Source organism: Epinephelus lanceolatus, chromosome 19 (genome assembly GCF_041903045.1).
Source record: "Epinephelus lanceolatus isolate andai-2023 chromosome 19, ASM4190304v1, whole genome shotgun sequence".
NCBI lineage: Eukaryota > Metazoa > Chordata > Actinopteri > Perciformes > Serranidae > Epinephelus > Epinephelus lanceolatus.
This window is the reverse complement of record NC_135752.1, coordinates 30563695-30589736: the sequence shown is the minus strand read 5'-3', so window position 1 is coordinate 30589736 and position 26042 is coordinate 30563695. Positions and strand designations below refer to the sequence as shown.

Genomic DNA, 26042 nt, shown 5'->3' with positions numbered 1-26042 from the left:
TTTAGCAGACAAGGTTGAATAGAGTGCTCATACAAATCATTTTGTGGGCATACTTATTTTGGGACACACACAACAGTATGTCCAAGAATTAAAATAAAGAGACATACAATACCATTTCTTCCCAACCACACAACTCAATCACTATTTTTTTTAATTCTGTGCTTTCATTTGTTCTGTACGAGTGGCTGCCCCATCCTCTCACTATGCTCAGGGGAGTATTTGTTTATAGCTTGACCCTCTCAGGAAAGTCAACAGCTGTTTCCAGTCGGGCTTAGCGGCGACACCGCCATCCTTCAACATGATGGGTTTCGCCTTTTAATGCATCGCAGTTAACCACGTCCTAATTAGAACTAATGACTTGCTCGTTAAAGAGCTCTACAGCTAATTGGCATACTGAACTGCAAGCAGGGAAACACCGCAAGGAGGTCAGGAAATTAAAAGAAAATAATATGAAAGTTGTAAAACGCAGCGAGGCTGACCAGAGTAAGCTGCTAACCTTCTTATCAAACTGCATTTTTAATTAGAGATAATCAATATTCAAGGCAATGGATTTACCACAGTTTATATATCCATCAAGGATCATAAATACTTAATGCTTTAAAAAAACATCTCAAACCCCAACACACCCAAATTTTTATTCCCCGAGTTTATGGCAATCTGGCAAATCAGATATTATTAATTATAAATTGAACCATTACAGCACGCTTCAGAAGCTCACGTTCACAAATTGCATCCACAACTGGGGTTGAACATGAATTTGCTCTCCTGGTATTTCTGCAGCGCGTATGCAAAGTCGCCGGGTGTGATTCACATGCAGGGTCCGTTCTGCACCCTGTAGTTTCATTTAGATCAAAAAGACTCAAATAGACAGAGAATCACAGGATATCCAGAATATCTGATCATTTCCCCCCCACCTCACCTTGCCTCTGAGAATCTCAGCGGCTCCAGAGACGATCTCATTAAATCAGAGATGTAAGAACCAGAGAGAGAAATATACAACTGAAACACTCCCTGCTATTGTCTTTGCTATAAGACACACCGAATCCAGGTTAAGTGCTTCAACAATCCTCCTATTTCGGCCATTCAGGAGAACGGTGGACACTAGTGGAAGCTTTGACAGTCACACCACATTAGTGCAGTAACTGTAAAAAAGGCCTTCCTGGGATTTGTTCCCTAAAAATACTCTCACACCACTGGAAGCTGGAGCCTCTCAGGAGTCTGATTTGAAACCTTGCAGCCTGAGGACAAGGCAAGCAAAGGCGGCAAAATAAATAAAGATAAAAAAACATGCCCCCAAACTGCTCCTATTACAGACACAACATGGCAAACAGGGGAAAACAATAGAGTTATTTCAGTGCAGAGCAGGACGGACAGCGATGGCATCTTGGGGCGCAGGGCTGCAGGGCTAGGTGGGGGCCTCCCGGGCGGAGGTGGAAGGAAGGGTGCTCTAATGGGCTCTGGGAGGCTGGCTACCCCTGCTGGAGGCCCACAGGAGGCCCTAGCCTGTGGTCTTGCCTTGGGCAGGCCTGCCACAGCAGCAGTCAGGTGGGCTGACAGACTGAGGGAGAGGAGGAGCTCCCCATGTGGCCTGCCATCAACCCCCCCCACCACACGTCCCCTCCCTCTGCACAGATGCTTGGGGTTTGGGGAGCAACAAGCTGTGCAGAAACAAACAAAGATGAAGATTTAACATCTTCAAGTTGAATCTGGGTAATATCGTTTACAGAATTGCTCTAATTGAGTCGATTTAAATTCAGACTAAAGCATGTGTCGACATCTCTGCCGCCAGATTAAAAGTTAAACGCTTGCTCATGCAATATGAAGTCGACTGAAGTATGAGGTTTATTAATTAATGGTCATTTACAGGGTTGAATTAAACATCAACACGAGCCCTCTGCGTCCACACATATTAGTACAAAGTTTATTTTTGTGCTGTGTGTGTAAAAGAGAAGAAAGGGCAGTCATCAATGTGAATCTGAGCATGAACACACACAAGGCTTTTCTCTCAGCTGTGTTGTGGAGCTGCTCTGTACTTACACAGTCGACCTTTAGCCCCACAGCTCCCAGAAGCCCCATCCATATAGCCCACTGTAGGAGGTAAAGATCAGGGCGGCCCAGCCTGGAGTCTCCCCTTCTGACCGGCGAGGCGTGTGAAGCCTCTGGCATGACTCTCAGCATGGGAAAAGTGCAGCTTTATCACCACTGCTCAAACATTCATCACACCACCTCTCCTGCAGAGCGCTCCAAAGGGAGACAATAGCACCTCCATCAACTCCCATCTGAAGCTGCCGATTTAGGCAGAAGGTGGCAGAGAGGCAACTTCAAAGTTTTTCGGGGCCCGGGTCGACGCACACATCACACCAAAGAAGAAGAAGGGGAGAAGAGGAGAGGAGGGATAGCCGAGAAGGGGCAGCTCTCCCCAGTCAGAAGGGAGGTCATTATCAGGCCATGTTTACGCTGGCACAGAGCACACTGTTGTGTGCTGCTGTTTTAACATTTGGAATATAGCACTGCAGCCATCACTGCAGGCAAAATAGTTTATGCGTCTCTGTTTGTCTATGTATGCATGAGCATGGCTGTTCCAAAAGTCTACCGAGACGACACTTTAAAAGGTATATGCATCATTTCCTGCATGGAGAGGTGAAGGTCAGTGTTTCCCCAGTGAATATCAACATCTTTGCACAAACAGCAAAATAAATACTTTATACAATAAGGCAGCAGGAGAATACACTGTGAAAGTATCAGATTTAACAAGTCATTTGGTTTTTTATGGACCCCCAAAACTGTCTTTTTTTGTTATGATTTGCCTATTACGTTTCTAAACAGTAACACGGGTTGCTAGAAATTCTGGAAACAAGGAAAACTGCACTCAACTAAATGGCAGTATGCTTAGAATTTTATTAGAGGTATGCCATGCAGGATTTTCCTAACAATGTATAGCCTCATAGAGAGGTAATCCCTCTCAATCATCACTAATTACCGGTAAGAATACACTGACACTGTGTGTGATGGTATATTTTTCTACAGACACTCTGTCCTCTGCCTGTATTTTCTTCTCATTTTCTGTGTTTGGGATGTTTATGGGCACGTACCCCGACAGAGCTCAGGTGAGGCTGAGCTAAAAGGGTAGCAATCAGGTGCCCGACTGTAAGCATCAGGCATCCAGAAGACACAGCGCTGAAAAATGGCAAAATGCCAAACAAAAGTGAATCTGGGGTTGGCTTTTACTTTTACTTTTGCTGGTGAGCATGTTTACAGTCACCGACAATCCCACATAGCATACCTTTAATATAACAGTCTATATTCTTCATTATACTGAATAACTTTTAATACAATTTTGACAGTAATCAGTGTTGAGTACTGTTGTGAGGTTTACTCCGCCAGGTTTAATATGTTTTTAGGACTTTTCGGGTTTAATGCCCGGTCAAAAGATTTGTTAGAGAAGTAATCAAAAAGTCATTAAATGTATTAAGTTGCATTACTTTGACGACATAATTAAAATAGATACATTACTTATTACATTTTCGACAGGGTAACTAGTAATCTGTAATCTATTACATTTCAAAAGACATTTCTAGACACTGGTTTTACATAACTATATGTCACAGACATTGTAATAATGAAAAGAAATCTCTAGTTTTTGTTTCTTTTGTGGACGTAATGCATTTCTGTAGCAAAGTTAACAAGACAAACAGTTTTTGCAGTGTAGAAACAGACACTTAACTCATACACTTAGTCGAAGCATGACATTGTGAAAATGTTTGGGCTCTTGAATTAATGCTTCTCAAAAAGTAGTATCAGTAGTATCAGTGGTGTGTATCCTAGGCCCGCCCACAGAAATGGGTGGGCCCCTAAAAGGTCCAGTGAATGGGCCCTCCCCAAATCTGCTTCACTCATACCAACGCATGCGTGTGTTCTCTTTCCCAGTTTAGATTACAGACTGTATATAATAAGGACATGGCAGCTCCCTTAAAGTGAAGCCAAAACATCTCAATCACCCCCTGGTAGCTGGCTGCAGTATGAGTCATAAACCCCGCTCCCTTTATGATAGTGGAACGGACATGGGTCAAGCTGAAAAATCGAAGTACGTCAAAAAGATTTTTCCCAAAGACAGCTACTGTTATTTCAGATAGTTCTTAGCATGCTGATGTTTGTTCAAGTGTTGTTTTTTTCTGATAAGTTTAGTTTGATGCCATAAAAAGGGGATTTTATGTAATGATTGACAGCTATGTGTGCCAATCAGTGTGCTTGCAATCAATGGTGCTGCTCAGGATTGGTCAGACAGGTGTATGAGCAGAAACTCGACACATGCAGGTCCATACTCTGGCACCAAATGACATCACCAGCGCAAGATGGCAGCAGCTGTATACAGGATAATTCTGGCTTCATTTTTGTATAGTAGGGGTCACTGGAGACACGTCTTACATCTTTATATAGTTCATTATGAATCCAGTGACATTTTACTAAAGCAACAATATATACAATGCTTTTTCTGTTGTTTTAATAAGCGATAGTGAATATTTTGGTTCAAAATAATATGTGGTTATCATTGCTTATACTGTATTTATACGATAAACATGGTTATTGCTGCCTCCAGGGCCCCCCCTAGTGCCTGGGCCCCAGAAAGAGTTCCCCTCCCCCCCCTTATGGGCAGCCCTGGTGTATCAAACAATCCCATAGCAGAGGAAAACACGCCTGCACACCGACTCACAACTTAGGCTCATAAGATGCTGCAAAGTATCAATTACATATATTGAAATGATAACACTGAAAAAAAGAAAGACACGTGATTGTTTCATAGCACAATCAACACAAGTCAAGTCCATATAACTCTATAAGCCTAAACAGGCCATCAAACAACACAATGAATTCATCCATATGGTGTGACATTAAAAGTGGTATGTTTTGGGAGTGCAGAGACGCCGATTAAAATGTGTAGTGTGAGTTAACTTCACATAGAAGATTAATAAAACTGTGCATCGTCAGCCCACCATTACGTGGAGTAAATTGCTCTGTTTCACACTGTATGGGCATTAAAAAAAACAGTTGGAACCCTTTAAAGAATCAAGAACAATAAATGTGCAGTTATTTCTCTCGGTGGCAGAGATGTTTACAGACCTGCTGTGCCTCTCCTGTATCTACAGACCAGTTAACCCATATTTCATAAACATACACTGTGACTGAAAATAGAAAAACAAAGTCAAACTATGCCATATCACTGGTGTCAAGTGAAGTATGATTGCATATTTGAATTGGAAATCCGGCAAAGTGACGATAACAACCTCGTGCACTCTCTCGGAAGGCGAGAAGAGGGTTAAATGAACAAAGCCTTGAAAAAGAGTCCAATTCTCCAGCTCCTGCCCCAATCCTCGCAGTTACCCCCACAAAGTACACAAGAAAAAAGAAAATAGTATCATGCATATCATTCATTAGCAGCAAATAAAAGAAATTCTCTCTAATAGTGCCCCCAAATCCCCGAGCTCCCAGCACCACGGAGCGGGGAACTAAAGAAATGGGGGAGAGAGATGCAAAAGGAAGCCGTCTCCCTCAAGTGCTTGTTAGGCCCAAATTATTATGGCGATGAATAATTTTAAAAATAAATAAGAAAATAAATAAATAAAAAAAGAAACATTTATAGATCTAAGTATTATCAGAGGAGCCGCGGGTCTGTTGCCAAGCTCTCTGGGCCCGTTTGAAATCCGCCTTTGTTTTTCACTTTGATCTTTAACTGCTAACCTATCCATCGCTTCACCTGATCCCCTGTTAGCGCTTCTTCACCCACTTCCTGCCGTTAAACTTTTCTCTACGTGGCACGGCGCTGCCCGCACTAAGTGGTAATCATAACCGCATCATCATCATCATCTTTCTCCTCATTGTCGTCATTAACTTTCTGTTCTTTCACAACAATAATTAACATACTGCACAGGGAGCAAGATTAGGCAGAGAGATGCAGGAGTAAATGAGGGAATATGTAGAGGAGCGCAGAGCAAAGAGATGAGGGAGGGAAGCCATGTTGGAGGAAGAAAGAGAGGAAGGAGACATGAGAGAAAGCTGCGACCAGCTCCTCTACTCTTGCTTCCTCTTATCACAATTTCTTTGATTTACTTTCCTTTCCTTCACTTTTGTTTCGTCTCTTTTAATCTTATTTCCCTTTCCCTCATCTACTTACTATATAAAGTACTTCCTCTCCCCTACTGTCATTTCCTCTTCTCTGCTATGGGCTCCTTTACTTGCACGCAGTCCTTTCTCATGTACTTCCTCTTCTCCCCTTTTGATTCATCTATTTTCTCCTTTCCAAATGTCCTCTCTTTCTTTTCCTTTAATTTAATTTCCTCTTCCTTTACCTCATTCTCTTCTCTCGTCCACTTTCCTTTCCTACATTTCCACTTGTTTATTCTCCTCTCATTTCCTTTTTTCTCATCTCATCTACTTTCCACCTCGGCTGTTTTCTTTCCTTTGCCTTCCTCTTGCATTCTCTCGTTTCCTTCACTTAGTTGTGATCTCCCACCTACGTTTGTCTCATCTCCTTTTTCTTCCTCTTTATCTCATTTCCTTTCTTGTTTCTCATTTATTTTTCTCCCATCTTCATCTACTACCTTTTGCTTCCTCTTGATTCCTATTTCCTTCTCTCTCTTCTTGCTTCCTCTCCTTTTCTTTTCTCTCATCTTATTTTGTCCCCCATCGACTTCCATCTTTATTCTGTTTTTTGTCCTCTCTTCCTTTTTTCCTGTCCTTTTATCGCATCTCCTTCAAATGTTGCTTCTTCTTCTCTCACATCTCTACTTCCTTTTCCCTATCTTCTTGCTTTGCGTGTTGTTTCTTAATTTCATCATTACTTTTCTCATCTACTTTACTCTCCTCCTAATCTGTTTTTTAATTTCATTTCCTCTTCCCTTCCTTTTTCCTTGCTCATCTCATTTTGTCTCCTCTTCTCTCCCATTTCCTCCTCATGCTCCCTCTCCTCTCCTCTGTCCCTCTCACCGTGTCTCCTCTGACTGACTTTCATCTCCTCCCCTGATGTTTCCTCCACTTTTATCTTGTTTCTTTCCTCTCATCTCATTTTGTCTCCTCTCATCTGTTTTTCTTCCATCTTCTGTCTTCTTTCCTCTCTTATTTCAAAACATCTTTCCTCTCCTCTGTTTTCCTTTCTTCTTGCCCGTCCTCTCTCATTGATTTTTCTCTTCCCCTTTTGTTTCCTCCACACCTTTTCTTGCTTCCTCTCCTCTCGTCTTCTTTCTTCTCCTTAAAACTGTTTCCTCTGTCTTCCTTGGGTCTCATTTCCTTTCTTCTCATCCCGTTTTTCCACCTCTCCTCCCTTCTTTTCTCTTTTTCACTCATTTTTTCTCTCCTCATTTCTCCTCGCTTCCTCCCCTCTTCCCCTTCCTGTCATCCTCCTCCTGAGGTTTCTTACCTCCAGTGCAGGGACATCCCAACCCTGTGCTCTGTGCCTGGCCTCTGATTGATATTGTAATGAGACTTATCCCAACATCCCTTCCTCCCTGTACTCTTCCCCACCTCCCCTCCTCCCCCTCCACCACTCCTATCTTCCCTGGTACCCTGCTTCGCCCCTTCTACCCCCTTTGCTCCCAGAGCCCCCGAGTGGCTCGCTTGATTCTGTTTCATCACACATCAAACAGGCCTGACGTTCTCCACGCAGGCAGGACCCAGGGACTGCAACATCTGCACGGGGAGGCGTGCAGGGGTGTGGAAGGGGGGGCGATGACTTCGGCCTCTGAGGGGGGCGGAGGGAGGACACGCCGTGCTACGAGCAGATGTCACCGGGACCTGAACAGCAGGCTGGGGGGATGCCGCGGGGAAAGAGAGACGTAGTGAGGGACCCACCCCTACAGCCCAGCCTGGGGAGTCTCTCCAAACACTCCACCTCTGCTCCCTTCTCCTCTCCTCACCTTGCAGCCCAGCTCCCCCTCCTGCTCCCCCTTTTGACAGTACAATTAGGTAATTAGTCACCTCAGTGCTAATAACCTAATCATTACTTGTCTGTGTGTGTTTTCTCTCAATTTCAAAATCCGTGTCCTCCACAGGCACTCCCCTGGGTCCTGACGCGGAGGTGGAGGGGCAGAGGAGGCGTACAATTACCTTTGTCTGGCTACTCCCCGTGGCACAGAGAGAGCTGAGGCTCTGATCCAGACCAAAGTAAAGGCCCTTTTTTAATGGAGACAGAGAGCCTGCTCTTTGGAGGGGGTCAAGATTGCTCTCACATCCATTAACACCACAGCTATTTCATCACTGCCACATTCTGGCAGGCGGGAGCTGTAGAAGGACTGTGATCAGCCTCCGTTGAGCACAGACGCTGACATTTCCCCAGTTAGTGAAAGTGGCAATCGGGAGCTTCTGCTGTCAATGAGTCATCAAAGGGCTAGTTTGAGAACAGCTGTTGACGTCAGTGCACTGCCACAAGCATTAACCCTAGTTGAGAAGTGAAGTTTTTTTCTGAGTTGCTGATGATCCTTTCATCTGCATGGGCAACATGAAGAACTCAAAGTTCACAGAAATGTTATCTGTCATCGAGAAGGGGATCATTTCTTGACAGCATTTTTAAAAGAATTTGGGAAGGTTGAGCAGAACAATGAATGTTATTAATGTGGTTTCTGCATGTTTCATGCTTTACATAACTATCCAACATTTTCCACAGCATACATTTAAAAACATATCGGAAGCTATTGGACTCCATCCAGTTGATTAATGTGTCATTGTGAACACTTTTTGCTCCTTTGCTACATTCGACAACACCATTGCAACATATCGTTAATTCTGTTGGACTGTTTCTTTTTCCTGTGCCGTGCAAAGAGTGTTGTATGTCTGCTGTTTACCATCTGCCTGATTCCATATGAACGCAGCATTAGACTTGAGACATAATTTATGAAAACCAGGGGTTATGTCTTGGATTAACTGCTGGGATATTTGAGTCTTGAAAAAAAGACATTAAAAATTTAAGTAAAATGAATGTAATAAAGACAGACAAAAAGATAGCAAGTCTAAGCTGTAAAGTTGAACCAGTGCTGAGCCAAATGCTAACGGCAGCATGCTAATGTGTTCACAATGAGCAGATATATCTTCGATCATGTTCATCATCTATGTTTTTATGTCAATTAGCAAATTTTAGCATGCCAACAATTAGCACTAAACACAGTACAGCTAGGGCTGATGGCAATGCCATTAGTTTTCAGGTGAATGGTTATAAACATTAGCATTGGACATTTTTGGACCAAAGAGGTGGACCGATCGACATAAGGTCATCACCTTGTCTTGATTATAAACACATTTCTCAATGCAAAAAGGTTCAAACACGATGTGATTCTAACCATCGGAGACATGAAAGAGATATATCTTCATTCTAACCTGCTTCTGAAAAGTTAAAAATAAAAGTTGACATGACATTCACTGGGATGGATTATGTATCTATCTTGAGCAAGTCTGAGGTCTGCCCATTGATTTAATACCAAACTGAGCTGAAAGGAGACCAATAACTGCTTGGAAGGTCAGAAAAACATTTTAAAAAGACCTAGTTTTCAAAACAGACGGCAGTAAGTTAATGTAAAGCAGCAAATGGGCTAAAACATGGAAAAACATTGGTACCGTCTTTCAGCTGACCTTTCCCAGATTTCTTAACTCAAGGCACCAACCACATGTACTTTTCTTTTTCGAATATTTTTCAAATCTCCACAGACTACAAGTTTCCCGGCAGCACAGAAAAGCTGCTCATCTTTGCCATGAAACCACCCTCATCCATTCCTCATAATCTAGTCTCATGTTTTTCGTTTGTGGAGTTTGGATCCCCTGCTGTGCTCGCAGCGACAGCCGTCGTGTCATCCTCTTTATTATTCAGATTTCTTGGAGCCAAACAGCTGTTTTGCATGGCAGATTGAATTAGTGCTTATCCTGACTCCTGACATTCAGGTGGCAGATAGAAGGACTGAGGTCTTGAATTCTGCCGCAGCAAAGAACATATAAAGACAAGTTGCAGTTGAAGACTAACTGATATCGCAATCCCCAGTACACCGATGAAGAATTGCACCAGACTCTACTTTTTAAATGTACTGTGGGGGTTGTTAGTGTGAAATCTTCACATAGTGTACATCCTTACTTGTATATAAATTAAGTTTTACAATGAATAAAACATCCAGACTTCATATGCAGGGGTTTTTAACTACAGAGACAAGCGTCAAAGCACAGAGAGAGAAAATTAATCGCTGCAGCCAGTAACAATATTTCTCCTCTGTAACAAACGGCTGCAAATGGATTTCACGAGCAAGTGTGTGGTAGGCAGCAGCCTTTATTAGACGGAGCTGAATGCATTGCTTTTGCTTGACGGCAAAGTCTGTGCACTTTATCACCGTCCGGGTAATGAGAGATAACTTCTCTGCGTCTGCGGGAAGCAAGTCCTGCACCACAACCCCCATGCATTTTTTATCAGCCGCAATTACTCAGAGCTTGTTGATATTTCCCATTCGTTTCATTTGGGAACATTTGCATCAGATAACCAGAGGCCTGCTGTAGGGCTAACTGAGGCATGCTGCAGTAAATTATAGGTCTCCGACTGTCCGACAACATACCGGAGGATTTGCTAATGGCCAGGCTGCAGCGCGAGAGGTCAGTGGGTTCCTTCTGTCATTTGGTGTGTTCTCAACTCTCATGGCAGACTGGTTATCCAGTTAAACTATTCTTAGGTCAAAAATATAAATGCTGTCGTTATATGCTGCAAACTGTGATCAGTGTCAACACACAGGGATCTGTTTTCGGCATGTCTGCTTGTTTAGTAGCATCTCTGAAACCATCCAACAGATTTTGGTGGCAATTAGTGGAAAGTTTGGGCCAAAGAAGATTACAGTTTTGTTCATCATGAGGTATAGGGGTAACACTTTCCCCAAATTCCCTGGTTCTATATTAATGTTCCTGCACATACACACATTTGTTTATGTTACTTCCTGTAATTCCTTGCCAAATTCATTTAGGTGTCCTCGGGGTCCTGGCCCCCACTTAGGGTTGCCAAAGCTTCATGGGGGATTGTGAGGCCTTCTTGAAATTGTTATTTTTAAAGTTTAGATTATTATTCAAGCTATAATTTAAAAAAAAATCCCAAAGGATCAGGGCACTGTAAAGACCTAAACACAGCTGATATTCACAGAGCCGTCACTCTCTGCTAACAGCCTCATCCGGAAGTCGGAAACCACTGATCTATTTGACATGACACGGCTGTCACTCTTACGTAGTGCAAATGCATCATAACTTACACTGCACATAGACACAATTAATCCGATCTGCTAAATTTGTACCACAGCAACACGATACATACAGTGGCCATAAATCAGAGGTCATGTGTATGAGTAACTTACAAGTTCACACTGTTTATATAAAGTCCTAATAATTCTAGTCATCATCACTTTGTCTACCAATATGTGTATTTTTTTCTGAGATCCAAGTCTGGATCTCAGGATCTGAGATCCAAGTCTAGATCTCAGAAAAAAAATACACATTTGGAAGACTATGCAGCTTTAGTACTTTCTACTTTATCCTCAATTTTTGGCTTGCCTTACAAATTGAGCTCCCTTAAAGCAGCGGGTCAGAAGTAGTAAATAGCAAGATTAACAGGATAGGAAAGCAAAATCTTTCAGCTACACAAAATTAAACACATATTTTGAGGCTTCTCTCTAATTTGCTTTTTTTCTTGTGAATTACTGCATGATTTTATCTCTTCAAGCCCTAAAATTATTCAGATAAATGCAATTCATGAATAAATATAATACACACCACCAGTGACAGGTGGTCACAAGCCAAAAAAGTTAGGAACCACTGCCTCAGAGTGAAAAAGAGAGATGCATTGTGTGGTACTGTACTGTCTGTGTCTGTGCAGTACTGCACATTCTCTTATCAATCATAATTAGCGGCAGTTCTGATCAATGCATGCTGCAGTCTTGAAGTAGAGATGAAGGGCTGAACATCTGTATTTCCCTGACAGGACCGGGGAGATCAGGGCTGATTGACAGGCAGACTTCTAACCCAATCAAGGCGTGGAGGCCAGGGTGGCTGCTTCCAGGTGTCTTAGATTTGTTGTAATTGACAGGTGCAGAGAAACGTTTGGGGGTCCTGGTGGAGCTCTGCGCCGTTTATGCAGATTAACACGTCAAAAGTACAAATGAATAAATAAACTGGTAAGCACAAATCAGGCATTTAGCCTGAGGGGATGCCATCATTACCAGATTAAACAAAATGACTAATCACAAAAACAATCCGCTTCAGAAGTGGAGGAAGTCAAAAGACGCCAAAGCTTGGGGGTAAAAAGCTAAGTCATCTTAATTATTCAGCTATAGGCAAACAAAGACTGGAATTTATAATGAACAGAACAATGACAGATAATATTTTTATTTTTCAACAGCTATTGGAGCCTATGAAGCTGTGAGGTGACTGCTTTGATGAGAAAGAAAGCACTCGACTTTCTGCAATATTTACGTGAGGACATATAGGAGAATCCCAAGTGTTGACGATGGAAATTGCAAAATTCAAACCAAAACTGAGCCTTGAGGATGCGATCACAGGGATGGCACAAATTCCCAAAGCAGCCAGCCAGCGTGGGTACCAGAGGTAAAGGCCTTGTGGGAATACTTTGGGTCAGCCTAAAGAAGAAGGTGGGACAACAGATAACAAACAAACGAGTCCCACGCAGGGTGTTTTGACACTAAAAAGAAAATCCTTCTTCCTTTGAAACCCAAATGAGCGGATGCAAGGTCCTCTCTCCAAACACACACCCATGCCATTGCCCATGAATTAAATCTTTAGATGTTTGAGTCAGAGCCAGAATAGCTTTTTGTTTCATGGTGGGGGTTTTTTTATCTCCAAACTGACCAGAGCAGCCATAACCTCAGCTTGAACTTCCTTCATGCCTGGACACAACTCAGCTGTAAACACATCACTTCTCTTAGATTGGCCTAAAAGCGCCCCTGGTTTCCAGACTTCCCTCTGAGCACCGCAGACACCAGCCTTCTTTGACCTTCAGACCAAGCCGCGGCCCGAAACTCGGCTATTGATTTTTCTAACTATCTGTTTACTCCTCGTCTGCACACTTTCCCAGCTGCTTGGAGAGCATCGTTTGCCCCGAGGCGATCAGCAGGGCTCAGCTTGTTCCAGTCTTTGATCATCGTTCAGCCAGCGGATTAACATATGCACACTCTCTTCCTCCCTTTGTCGCTGAGCTTGATAATAAATCTATGGCCTTCCTCTCTGTCTCTCTCTCCTCCCTCTCCCTTGCTCCAATATGGGACGAGCCATGAATCAATCACCCCGCTTTACGCCTCGTGTCCGACATGGATGCAAATCACAGAAGGATCTGTGGGTAAAGCTCTGCTTATTAAAACCCGATGCCTGACTCATTACAACCCGCTCATGCACATGCATGTCGCCAAGATGAACAGCAGGTAGCACGCGTGAAATACAGCAACATTGGTGGAGATAAAACACAGACAGACAAGATTAACCGATTTCTGCGACTCTTATCTCAACGGAGGCCAAAACTAAGCCTCACCCACTTTGCCAAAACTAAAAGAGAATCGAAAGCTAATGAAGTTAATTACCGCATCATTGTGGGAGGTTACAGCCTCGTCTAAAAGAGGCTTAATCTGAGGGAAACTGCAGTGCGGAGGCTCGCCTTCATACCTGCCCTCGCTGTGCAGTAAGTGTACTAATTAAGGTTGGTTTGAGCCTACAACCACCCCAGTTAGCTCACTTAAAGGGCCAGGGCTTCTGGGGTTTAGAACAACACTCATAAGGACTCTGCAAGTAGGACAATGAGTAAATGTGTGTGAGACGGAGCAGGAAAAAGAGAAAGTGTGTGTATTTCCAGGTAGACAGGTGACTTTTTTTCCCAAAATGCAACCTATGTGGTTTCTCTAATGGCCACTGTTGAGACACGCCCTCGCTCCCCGTTGCCTTTCTTATTTATTACGACCTAATTATATCAGTGTGTCAGCTAACGTAACCAGCTCCTTGCCCTAAATGCCGCAATGCTCTCGTGGCTGCACTCGCACTTGCAGACCTTATGTTTCCGAGCTGTGTACCATTTAACCACGGCTTCTCAAGGCACACGGGGTTGTTTAGCCTGCACTTTTTCCCCCCGCTCGGTCCATCAAGAATGCAACAGACGAGACAGAGGAGCACATGCAGTGAATAAAAATACAGTAACAACACGAGCTGAGGACTGGCAGGAGGAGGAGGATGAGAGAATTTGGACAAGTTCCCCTCCTCATCATCAGCGTGTCGGCCTGAGCGGGCCTGCGAGGTGCCGGAGCTGGGGCCCTATTAAAAAACCGAAACCCAGCTTGCCGGAAAAGATCCGTCCTCTCACCTCGGAAAACAACAACCCCGCTCGCCCCGACAGCGAGACAATCAGCCGTGCGCTGCTCGGGGTGAGGCGGCGATGACCCGGCGTGCCGAGATGAGGCCGGTTCTACACACTGATGAGCGCTTTCACAGACATCAAACGGGGGAGCCGCAGACCTCCCCACGACCTGCCTGTGCTGCCTTGTCTCCTGCTCTCTGCTTTTATTTGAGGTTGATACGGGCAGACGGATCGGCAAATATCGATCACGGCACGCTCTGTAAAATTCTCCCTCCAGGTTTGAGAGGTGATTACAGGCCCTGGACCCAGCTGATGCAGACTGGGTGTGTGTATGTGTGTACATTTAGGTTTTTCCTACCCCACCTGTCAGACAGGCTGAGGACAGCAGCCCCATATTCTTTGGTTCGAGTGTCTCCAATCATCTGCAGAAGAGAGACATCTTTAAAAAAAACACCCAGACAGACAGGCAGGCGGGCAGGCAGGCACACTGTACAACACAGAAAATAGGTTATAAAGCACGAAGAATAATGCATGTGAATCCCAATCATCGAAATTCAAATGATTTGGATGCATCCCCAACCAGCCCTCCTCTCCTTGTCTGCCTTCTGTCGAGGCCTCAGAACTCACCAATAGGATCGGAGGGAAACAGGCTGCAGATTCAGAGGGTTTGCATTAGGAATGGCCCGTTATTAATTAAGCTTGTGGGGAAGAATTTTTTGACAGCGGCTCCCGAGGCGGCGAGCGGTGTGGATCTTGGCGCTGACCTGGCCCAGCAGGGGTAGGAGCTGTGTCTTTGAGGTGGTGGTGGTGGTGGTGGTGGGGGTAGCGGGGTAGAATGGGTGGTGGGCGGGAGAGAAAGAGGAGGAAGGGGGGGATTGGGGTAGGGGGGACTGGCTCCATGCCGACAGCCAGGCCTGCCACGTCTGCGTGCCCGCTTTGAAGTGTCACCTTGAGGGAAGAGCCGATGGCCGGGAAGCCGGGAGGGCGGGAGCCGCGGAGAGGAGTGGCACGGTTGGCATTGCCAGACATGGCGCTTTAATATTGCATGGGCTCCCGTCCATCTCTGTACACACTCAGGACATTCCTTCTGCTTGATTTAGTTTGAAAGTAGATCTTTGTTTTTTTTTCCCCTCTCCTTTCCCCTCCTCACTCGCCATGCTGTGGCTCAACACCTGTGCTGGTTTTGTGCTCATTCTTGCCTGAACAAATGTCAAGCTCTGCAGTCAGAGGAACTTTAACAACTCCCTGCATTATCAAAGTTGACAGAGTTGCATTGGGCCTGCTGAGTGATATAAAGTTGATACATACGGCTTCTAATAACCACATTAAATAATTACACTGCAAACAGCATCTCCATCTTATGAAGTAAGTTAAAACCAAAACTGATTTTTACATGAAAATATAAAAAAAAAAATCTCTAAAACAATTTAAATCTTAAAATAAGTGAAAAACTTTGCTGGTGCAGTGAGAACATGTTTAAACATGTTTTCAATATAAGAAGATGATAGAAATGACCATCTGCATCTTAAAACACTGAATAACCAAACCATCTGTTTACACCCTGGTGTTAAACAAAAAGAATACTGTACAATTAAAAAGCCATTCGGACTAATCTGAGGGCACAAATGCTTTGTACTTGGTGGACTTTGAGAAACACCTGCCTCACCTCTATTTCTTCTCACTACCTTCATACTGAAACAAGTAAGAATAAGACAGTTTGCTCCATGAGAATCAACAAAAATTAAATCTAGTTTCAGAAAATACATGAGAGGAGCTGAAGTGCAGAGTAAACTGACACTCTTTCTTCACTTGTTTTAAGAAAATAACCCTTTAAGGACTAAGTTACTGACAAAAATGACATGATGAGGAGCAGTTAATTATTATATTTTGCTTCAGAATGAAAAAGCACCGGCTGGTAAATCCATAATTATGTGTCTTATTGGCCGACTTCCTGCAAAACCCAAGAAATATTCACTCTGGTGTTGCTAATTGCTAATGCTGCTTTCATCACTTCCTCAAATGGCATCTTCCTTTACGGAAACGAAGCCATATCACTGGGGACTAAACTTAAACTTTTAATATTTCTCTCCAGTCGCACTGTGTTTGCCTGACCTGCTGCCAGCACAGTTACAGAGCGCGGTGGAGAATCAAACATGGCGTTAGTTTGAGGAGATGCATGAGAGGGAGTTTATCAACAGAGGCTGCGGGAAGGAGGTGTTTTGAAGTGAGGAAAAACGTATTTAAAAAAACACTCACACTGCACGCACTTTCTACCCACTTTAACAACCGTCCCAGTTCACAAATAGCAGTTTTAACTCCCCTGATTAGCACTGACATCTGCAGCCTTTCATCTCTCCCTCCATCTTGTTTTTTTAATCAGATTAACCCAAACGGGCATCCTTTAATGGCCTCTTTTTTAGGAAAGCTGAAAGAGGAGAGATAATTAAAATAATTAAACCGCTGGGACCGGTCTGTGCACGCTCATCTCCCGCTCTTTTCTTTTCTTCTTGCCTTTAAGTTTTGATTCTGCCTTGCTTACTGATTCAAGCAGCACAGAGAGAAAGACTCATCATCCTCACTTAATTGCATTAAGTTGACTCTCGGAGGTCCAATTTTTCCCTCCAAAACCAACAGCCAATGTAGGATGTGATCTTTAGGTGCATGTCAGCTATCTAAATGTGGAAGTGGAGGGGGGAGGGCACATTTCTAAACAGCCTTTATGGAGCATATTTATTTAGTCAGTGAGTGTATTTTGCATAAGGCCGAAGATAAAAAAAAAAAGGGGGGGAAAAAGTATCCTCTTTAATTATTATTTATTCATGGACTTTTAAGCTTTTAATGAGGACAAATGAAGCCGTTTTCCAGAGTGTCAGTATGTAGTATGCTTACCAAAAATATTCTTGTTTAGCATTTTCTTTCGCACTGTGTGTCCGTGAGGAATAAACACTAACATTTAAATATAACTAGGAGTTTGGAGCAAGACTTTTAAGCGATCAGTTTATCTTGATCTTGCATGAATATAAAATTTCCCCCCAAGTTTTGATCAGACTCAGTGATGATGATGATGATTTATTAATTTTCAGTAATGCTTGTAATTGAAGCAAAACTGATAAAATGTCATTAATGACCATTGAATTTAAAAAATGATTTATCAGAGTCTGAATGCTTTTCACAATAAAAAAGATTGAAACTTTGTTGAAGTAAAACATACAACTTTATCAATCAATGGCCTCCCGAACTTGACAAATGTATGCTCTTTGTATCAGTTATTCACTCCTGCGTAATTTTTTTTTTTATTCATATGAACACACAAGTGTCGTGCGTCTGTGCCTTCCAACTTCTACCCTGACAACCTGAGTAAAAAAAGTAGGCTATACCGCGCTGTCTGAGTTATATTTGCGTTGTAGGTGTACATATCTTCAATATTATAATTACATGTCTTCGGATGAATTCAAACTTTACTTCCTGTCAAAAAGAATCTAATGAATTCTTGCATGAGGATTTTACCGAGAGCAAGAGCCCCGACATCCTCCTCGGAGTGCAGCCCCAACTTTACACAGGCTCGGATGTCTTTTTCCCCCCTCATACACTTTCACTTCATTCAGATCATTTTCACAGGGCTTCATTTCAAGTTGGCACAAAAAAAAGGGAAAGAATCCCTTTGCTGGAAATACTTAAGATTTATGTTTAAATTTTCATGGAATCTTTGAGAACATTGAGGAGCAATTTCACATTTGCACTGACATCTAATTTCTCAAGTAGAGTCTGAAAGCACAAATTGCCAAGGATTCCCTATGTGCCCAATTATCCTGCATCAATTTCCTTGACCCTGCGGAATGCTGGTAAATTAATCATACCACTTTTTTTCCCCCCTCTTTTTTTTTGGACTCTCTCTCGTGAAATACATATGCACGCGTTTGATAAACTAATCATACTTGGTCGGTTATACTCACAAAAAATGATTCAGTCCTGGAAGCAGGATGAGAGTTATCAGCAAGGCTCGGGGAATTGGGAGCTGATAAAACACATACAATCACGTATGTACATACACAAACCACACACAAAAAAATACAAATACAAAATGACAGAATGCTGTTACTGAACTGTCTTCAAATTTCAAGTTAGTTTTTCTACTATGTACATATAGTATTTGTATCTGAAAATATAATACACTCACTAATTAATAATAAAGATTTAATTGTATAAATCAGCATAGATGAACTTTTGTTTAGGCATCAGTATTATTTCTGGTTTTGGTTTATTGTCTGCCGTCTCTTCAGAAGGTGTCTGTCTTTCAGCAGTCGTGATACCATTTCCTCATCTCAAGTAAACTAAAGTATCAAAGGAAAAAATACACAGCCTGAGAAAAATTACACATAACACCACCTCTCGTCAATATCATCAATCCTGCTGTCATATATTGAACAGCACGGTTAACAGCCTAAGCATCTGAATCATCTTCAATCATGAACTGTGTAACTCCGTATCCACCAGACTGCCTTACCTGTTGATCCCAACATGGCTGCAGAGGCTGGGGTTTTTGGAGCAACAGTGTCCTCTGGTGGAGACAGGACAACACACAGAGGGATAAAAGTAAATATAAACAACATGGAAACAGGGACACCTACAGTACATGTGAGAAATTGAACACAGAAATTTGACCACCTTCTTTTGTAGGAAAGTCAACAGTAAGAAAGGGATACTCTAGAAATGTCAAAAATGAATTTTAACTTATACATTAGAGGACACAATATTTCAAGCACAATTGTTTTTGGTATAAGAGGCCATTGAAGGTGCTCTATCATGAAAAAAATAACTATGAAAGGCCCTGATAAAGCAAAATGCAATATTTTACCTCTGACCATATTTCTATCCAGACACACTGAGTATAAGCTATCATATTTAGTCATTAATGACTGATAAAAAAACGATTTGAAATGCAGTTTTCATTCAAGTACATCCAATTAAGAGTTAACAGTACTTCTTTTTTCAAATCTTGGTATTGACTTTCTGTCTAAAAGCTAACTTAGCTAGGTCTGAAAGTGTTTCTGGACATCAGGAGAACTAGCTAACTTGCTAACTTTTGTTAAGCTAACGTTACCTTAAACCGAAATGTTATATTTTAAAACACTTCAGACTCACCTCTGTGTTAACTGAAGGAAGAACTCGACGTTCTGGGAGTAAGAGTTAGCATGTTTGTCCTTAGTACACCCGTCAGCTTACTTTAGCATCAACGGTCGACGAAGCTAACGTTAGCCTAGCCGTTTCCACCAGCCAACGGCTGCCTGAAGCTCACTAATTATCACGTCATACCGGGGTTTGTTTAATCCGCACACCTGAATTTAATTAAGTTAAAATGAGAGAACTTCTCTGTGGCTCATAGCTTCATATTTAATGGATGATATAAGAGCAGTTATATGTCATACTAACTTCTTCACAGCTAACTAACAGTGGAATCATTTTCTCATGTATTTATACAGTCTGTGGTTAATTCTAGAATGTCGAACGATGACGTCAAAAAATGTGAACGTCGAACGATGACGTCAGAGAACGTAGAACTGCGTCATACAGCAAAACTTGAGAAATTAATTAGCCTAATTTTTTTTATTATTTTTAGGTTCACAACCCTCTTTCCATCTTTTCTTTAATAAATTTAATTTCATGCAAAAAATATTTGATGAAATTATTTTTTTCTAATTAAATAGATTTCTAAATATTTATGAATTAATATTATAGTTATTTAATTTTTTAGCATTTGTAGAATGTCATTCATCTCCCATTGCAATTGATGTTTTTAGCTTGCATGTATTGTTGTGTTTTGGTTTTATACGTGACATTTGTTGTCCATTGTATTGTTGGATAAAGTACTGTAAAGTATTGAATGGTAAAAGAGGAAAAGGGGGGGGGGGGGGGGGGGATTGAAGAAGCAAAAATAAAAACAATATGCCTTTTAAAAATAAGGCTAACATGTTGGTGTAACATTAACTGTGCTGTGTCATACTTTGTAATCATTGTTTTAGTCTGTAGTTGAGTTCTTCCATGAACCACTAGGTACTACCCTAACTATGATAGCAGTAGTAATGTTAGTTAGGAGCATTCAGTGATTAATTCATTTTCAGTCAGTTTTTAATTGTTAGTGTCATAGGTAGGTCATAGGTTTTAAAAAAACTGATATAGAGTGCCCCAGGAATGAGTCCAAAAACCCCAAAATGAGTTAGCATTTTTGCACTAACAGTTCCCCTATATCAAAGTCAATGGGTTTCTGGCTAGATGCTTGAAATAAGACCTGTGGTTAACACAAGCTTTAGACTTTCACATTTTGTTCTACGACATAACATCCATCAATAAATACCCCACTTGGGAACTCTGCTTTTGTGCATCTTGGAAAAAAAGGCGGTTGCAACAAGTGGCTAAATAAGACTACAAATGTCATCATCCCGAGCCGTGCCGAACACACTTTACATGCTCACTATGGTGGTGATGTTAGGTCATGCGACCTTAGTGTAGTTATAACCTCATGTTAGCTTTTTACTTCTGGCAATTGCATTTAGGCTTCAATAATCATGAAAGTGGTGCTTATTTGTGAACATTATCTTGCTGAACACACTTTTCCAACAATCACTCAAATGGATTCTGGTGGGTTTGGCAAATTTTGAGGCTGTTTCTGGTTAAACAAATAAAGATCTGTATCTGTAGCGATCCTTTCCATTATGTTGTCAGACACTTAGATTAACAATCTGAACATGTTGGTGGCAAAAAGAAGCACTTTTAGTGGACATAAATCCACTATGCAAACATCCTGTTTGGTCACATGGTGGTTGGCTGCAGCACTCTCACTCAACACTGGACCAGTTTTAAACAGTGTTGTTCCTATTAGTCATTTAGACAGGAAAATATGGTCCAGGTAAGAAAATACCTTACTCATAATACATTTAACCCTTTTGCCATTGTACAAAAATAGGCCAAACTGCTCATGCATCCCTTCTGAAGTCATGCAGAGGGCCTCCAGCTAGTTTTAAACACATGGGGAAAAAACTATAAAACTAATAGCTAGTCTAAGAAAAGGTATATGAATTTAGATTGGGTAACGTCTAATCAAAGAATTTAAACAAGCCTAAGAATCTGACCACGAGTTCAAAAACAGGAAAAGAAAATTGTAAAAAAAAAAACTCATCACAATTTCCCAAAGCTGTTTTCTACAAAACTGTAAAGCAACACAATTCAGGAGGATGAACTGATTGTATTCCAACATCTGAAAGTGTCCAGTCCCCAAAACAAACTCAACCTTCACTGGACATAATGACAAAACACCTTGACGTTGCATTTCCAGAGGTAAAGGCATTATATTCAACAGCAGCAAAAAAAAAGCAAAACTCAGAATTGTAGTGCAAAACATTGAAGACGATCTTTATTGTTCACAGTTAAACACAAGCCACTGCTTTAAGAACTTCCTTTTTTGCCATTATATCCCAGATTCTCCAGCTCTGGTCAGAGTCCTGGTTTCTTCAGTTTGTGCTGATTGTACCTTCTGTCTTGGTTTGCGGTAGTTACTACGGTTGGCATTTAAAGTGGATTGTTGAACATGCTTTAGATAGCGAGGCAAAAGGAAGTGACAGCAGGAGTTCCCGGTGGACAACAGGATTTAGACGACTTTTGATACCGGAGTTTCTTCTAATACTCAGGAAAAAAAAACAAGGTAACTCCCTGTTTATCAGACCTGCAGAAAGGAATGTGATTGGACAAGATGTTTCTGGTTCTGCTTCAACAACAACACTTCTGTTAAGAGTTGTCTGAATTCAGCCATAACAAAAAAAATGTTTCATGGCACGTCAATTTGATTAGCTGGTCACCTTGAGCAGAAAAAAAAAGATTTTTACAACTTGGGCTTGTGTCACCTGCCAGGTCTGGTTCAAATTTAGGATATGTACTTGTGAGCACCCTTCATGGCTGAATAAATAAAAAATAAAAAGCTACAACAGAAAGTGGAATTCATAAAAATGCATACAATTTCATCAGTCTCAAAATTTCATACACTTTTTCCTCATTGCATCTTTGCTGAAATATGAGAACCAACATGACATCCTCACCTGCACGCCTGCACATTCTCAAACAAAACACACTCTCCCCCAGACAAAAACTCAATGGAGTCTCATATGGAAATGTTAGTTAACAATCTGGTCCACTTTCAGGTTTCCTCAGAACAAACCAGCCGTCTCTACGTACCGACCACCTTCACTGCTCCGATCTTACACTCAACATGCACTCTGATATCAAAAACATATTTCAGTCTGCGGTCAACGTCAAAACGCGCCGAACAGATGATCATGACAAATTCCATCTCATGCTCCTCTGGTGTTTTTTAAGATCTTATTTGTTTGTAAGGCATCAGTTCATCAAAATTACTAAAGAACCCGGCATTTTCTCTCGTAGCTCCAGTGGTGCTGACTAGAGCAAAAAGTTTAGGTTGTATTTGTCATTTCTGTCTCGACAGGCAAAATTTAATTTGTGGTGCTCGCAGCGTCAACGAAAATGAACACAAACGGTGTCCACATTTTTCTGGATAATCCACAGACCTCTCTGTAACTCTTTTTAAAGGGGCTAAAACTCAGACAGGAACTTTATCTGGGTTTCCATGGGAATGTTAAGCAAATTTTAATTTCCATCTAGAGACGATGAAGAGAGCCTGCAGTGGCCTGTGCAATGACGGCCCATGACTGTACCTCATCTTTAATTTGCTAAATCTTAGTAGCATTTACCAGCAACTCTTCCACCTCACCCAAGCATAAGAACTTTTTTGCAAAGTTTGGAAAATTTGGCCATTTCCACTCAGGGTTTTTTTTAGTGCAAATTGGAAATACACCTTAAAACAGACAGATGGAAACACGCCTTGTGACACTATTTCAGAAGACATGTTGCTGCTGAAACGTGATCTTTCAATGCTTGTGAGTACCACAAACAAAATGCCACTCACTTCAATTGTGTTGGCTGTAAAGGCAGAAATCTTCGAGATAGGTATCTAAAATTTGGACTAATTAGAGCTTGACTGGCCTTATACAATTGGAGCCAAGTGGGATTTTTGCAGTTTGCGTGAACTGACCCTTTAAACGTCAGACTCACAATGTCAAATGGAAGTTATTGATAACTTCGATCACTGCTGGCATTTCTTTGAGCATCTTTCTCTCAAAAACAAATTCATAAGACCAGTAGTAACACATGGACTTTGTATCCCAGTAACCTTGTCAAAATTCTTCAGGGGAATGATTCAGTATAAGAAGAAAAAAAAAAAGTTGAAAAGCATTGTGGGAAATCCTGTTGTCCACTCAGAGGAATGGAACAAATAACACTGAATTCCAAAGAGTTGCTGACATTAACTCTTTTGCTGATTTGTAGCTCTTCTTCATCGTTAAACTTCAGTCTTTCAACCTCCGCCCTGCATCCCGGCTCAGTTCTGTGTCTCTAACTGTGCTCGTGATGTGTCTCATTATAGTCCATGATCTTTAGCTGCTGCTGCCGGGGACGCCCTGACCCCGCCTGACCCCGCCCTCCACCTGCCCCTGCTCTCCTGCGGGGGCTTTCCTGGCTGGAGGCCCGCTGCTTGGACTCAGAGGGGGGCTCCTTAGTGGGCACAGTAAGTGGAGAGGCGGTGGCGTGGGCTTGGGGAGGGGGCGGAGTCAGGATGGGGGAGGGTGCAGGGCCAGCGGAGGCGATATAACCTGGGCAGGGCGGTTCCACGCACAGCTCAGTCTTCAGGCCGTGGGCAAGTCCGGCCAAGCGCGTCGGCGGTTGCTCCTCATCGCACTGGCTCTCGCTCTTGTTGCGGAACAGCTCACGAGCCCTCATGCCCAGGAAGCTCTTGGCGCTGGGGTAGGAGCCCACAGTGAGCGGCGCATCCGAGGGGGGCAGGGGAGCGAGCGGGTTAGCGTAGGGACAGGACAGAGAAGGCTCCACCAGCAGGGGTGGGGCCACGTCCTGGCTGCCATTGATGGAGTTGGCTGCTGTCTTGGAAGAGTTGCTCGCTTTTAGTTGCCGTGGTGATAAAGTGCTGCCGTTGCCCCTGGGGGAATCGTGTGGTGGTCTGATGTCCACCTCCTCGTTGGTGTGAGTTTTACTTGGTCCATCTGGAACCATGATACTGTGGAGGACAAATATTCACACATAAAAAACAACATTCACATACGCTTTACGTCTCATCTCATTTTCAGTAATCAAAGAAGTATATTTTTGGGGGTGTTGGCGTTGCTCTAGTTAGGCTACTCAACACTGAGGCTGGCGAGCCGACGCTTTGTATTTAAATTAATGTTAATGTAAGTTTAAACAAAGACACTGTGAGTTTACAATCAGGGCCTGTGTTTTAAATGCATTATGCTATGTACATGTGGGACAGTGACACAGTGGTTAGGATTGTTGTCTCGTAGCAAGAGGGTTCCTGGTTCAAATCCAGGGTGAGGTGTGTGCTTCCTCCCACAGTCAAAAGACAATAAATCGCCGGTAGGTGTGAATGTGAGTGTGAATGGTTGTCTCTCTCTATGTGTCAGCCCTGTGATAGTCTCGTGACCTGTCCAGGGTGTACCTTGCCCTCCCTAATGTAGCATAATGAAGTGCAATAAATAAAAAACTAAATTCATAATGTCCAATAGACTCCAAATGACCCAATCAACCGAACTACAAGTTAGGTTTGGTCATACAACCTCACTGTAAAAGATCCGAACTATCCCTTTAAACTGTCACCAACCATATAGTTTGAATACCACTGTACACCAGTAAGCTGGTTAAATCGTGTAGTAAAATTGGTAGTGTAGCCGTCACACAATACTATGCAGCTACATTAAAAAGAGTGCTCTGAGCCTGACCTGGAGTCAGCACGAGTGTGTTGGTCAGCTCTGCCCCCTGGTGGTGAACTAGTGGCGTTGCTGGCAGGAGCCTCCATCTCCACTCTGCTGTAGAGCTGCAGGAGTTCAGTCTGCAGCAGCTGAGTGATTCTCCTCTGGGCCTGATATCTGCTGTCTGAGGCCTGCAGCTCCGCCCTGCAAAGAGAGACGAGACGGGGACGAGGAAATAGATGAAGAGGGAAAGATAATATGAGTACGATTGAAATAGAGAAAGGGAAAAAATATAGGGAGAAGACATGGGAAGAGACACAGACAGTATAAAAGAGACAAAGAAACAAGCGATGGATTTTCACAGGAGCTTTGTACCTGCATCCATTAATACAAACAAACTGACTCATGTCCTCCTGATTAAAATGCTGTTGTATTGAGGCTCAGTTGCCAAAGTGATGATCACTAATATCAAAATGAATTACAATAACCGTCTCTTTTTTTAAATCCAAGTTTATTTTGAGGACTTGGGGGGGTTCATACTCACTTCGCTTGACACTTCACATCTTCCAGAAACTTCTTCTGCTCTGCGATGAGGTGTTCCTTCTTGGAGAGGTGCGTCTCCAGCTCGGCGACTCGCTGCTGCGCTGCCTCCAGTTTCTGACCCTGAACCAGCAGGCTCTGCCTCAGCGTCTCCACCTCTTTCCCGTAAGACACCTTCAGCATCTGGGCCTCCTGGATGATGAGGGTCATTGTCAAGAGCGTGACAAGAGCAGAAAGGGACAAGACATGAATGAGAAGGTGAAAAAGACATGATGAAAGATTGTGGAGCACTGAGGTTATTATTTTTCTATTTACAGTTAATGGTATTTTGT

The 26042-nt window shown here is 42.5% G+C and overlaps 1 protein-coding gene across 1 annotated transcript in view; it reads right to left on the bottom strand.

The window, feature by feature from the left end:
- Positions 1–21730: 21730 nt before the first annotated feature.
- Positions 21731–26042, bottom strand: part of tsc1b (TSC complex subunit 1b) — a 38312-nt gene continuing 34000 nt past the window's right edge. Inside the window, exons 20-22 of the mRNA XM_033646817.2 lie at positions 25715–25902; positions 25201–25374; positions 21731–24482 (exon numbers count right to left, since the gene is read on the bottom strand). Of these exons, the coding sequence (XP_033502708.1) occupies positions 23807–24482; positions 25201–25374; positions 25715–25902 (1038 nt within the window). The 3' untranslated portion in view covers positions 21731–23806. The remainder of the gene's footprint in view (positions 24483–25200; positions 25375–25714; positions 25903–26042) is intronic.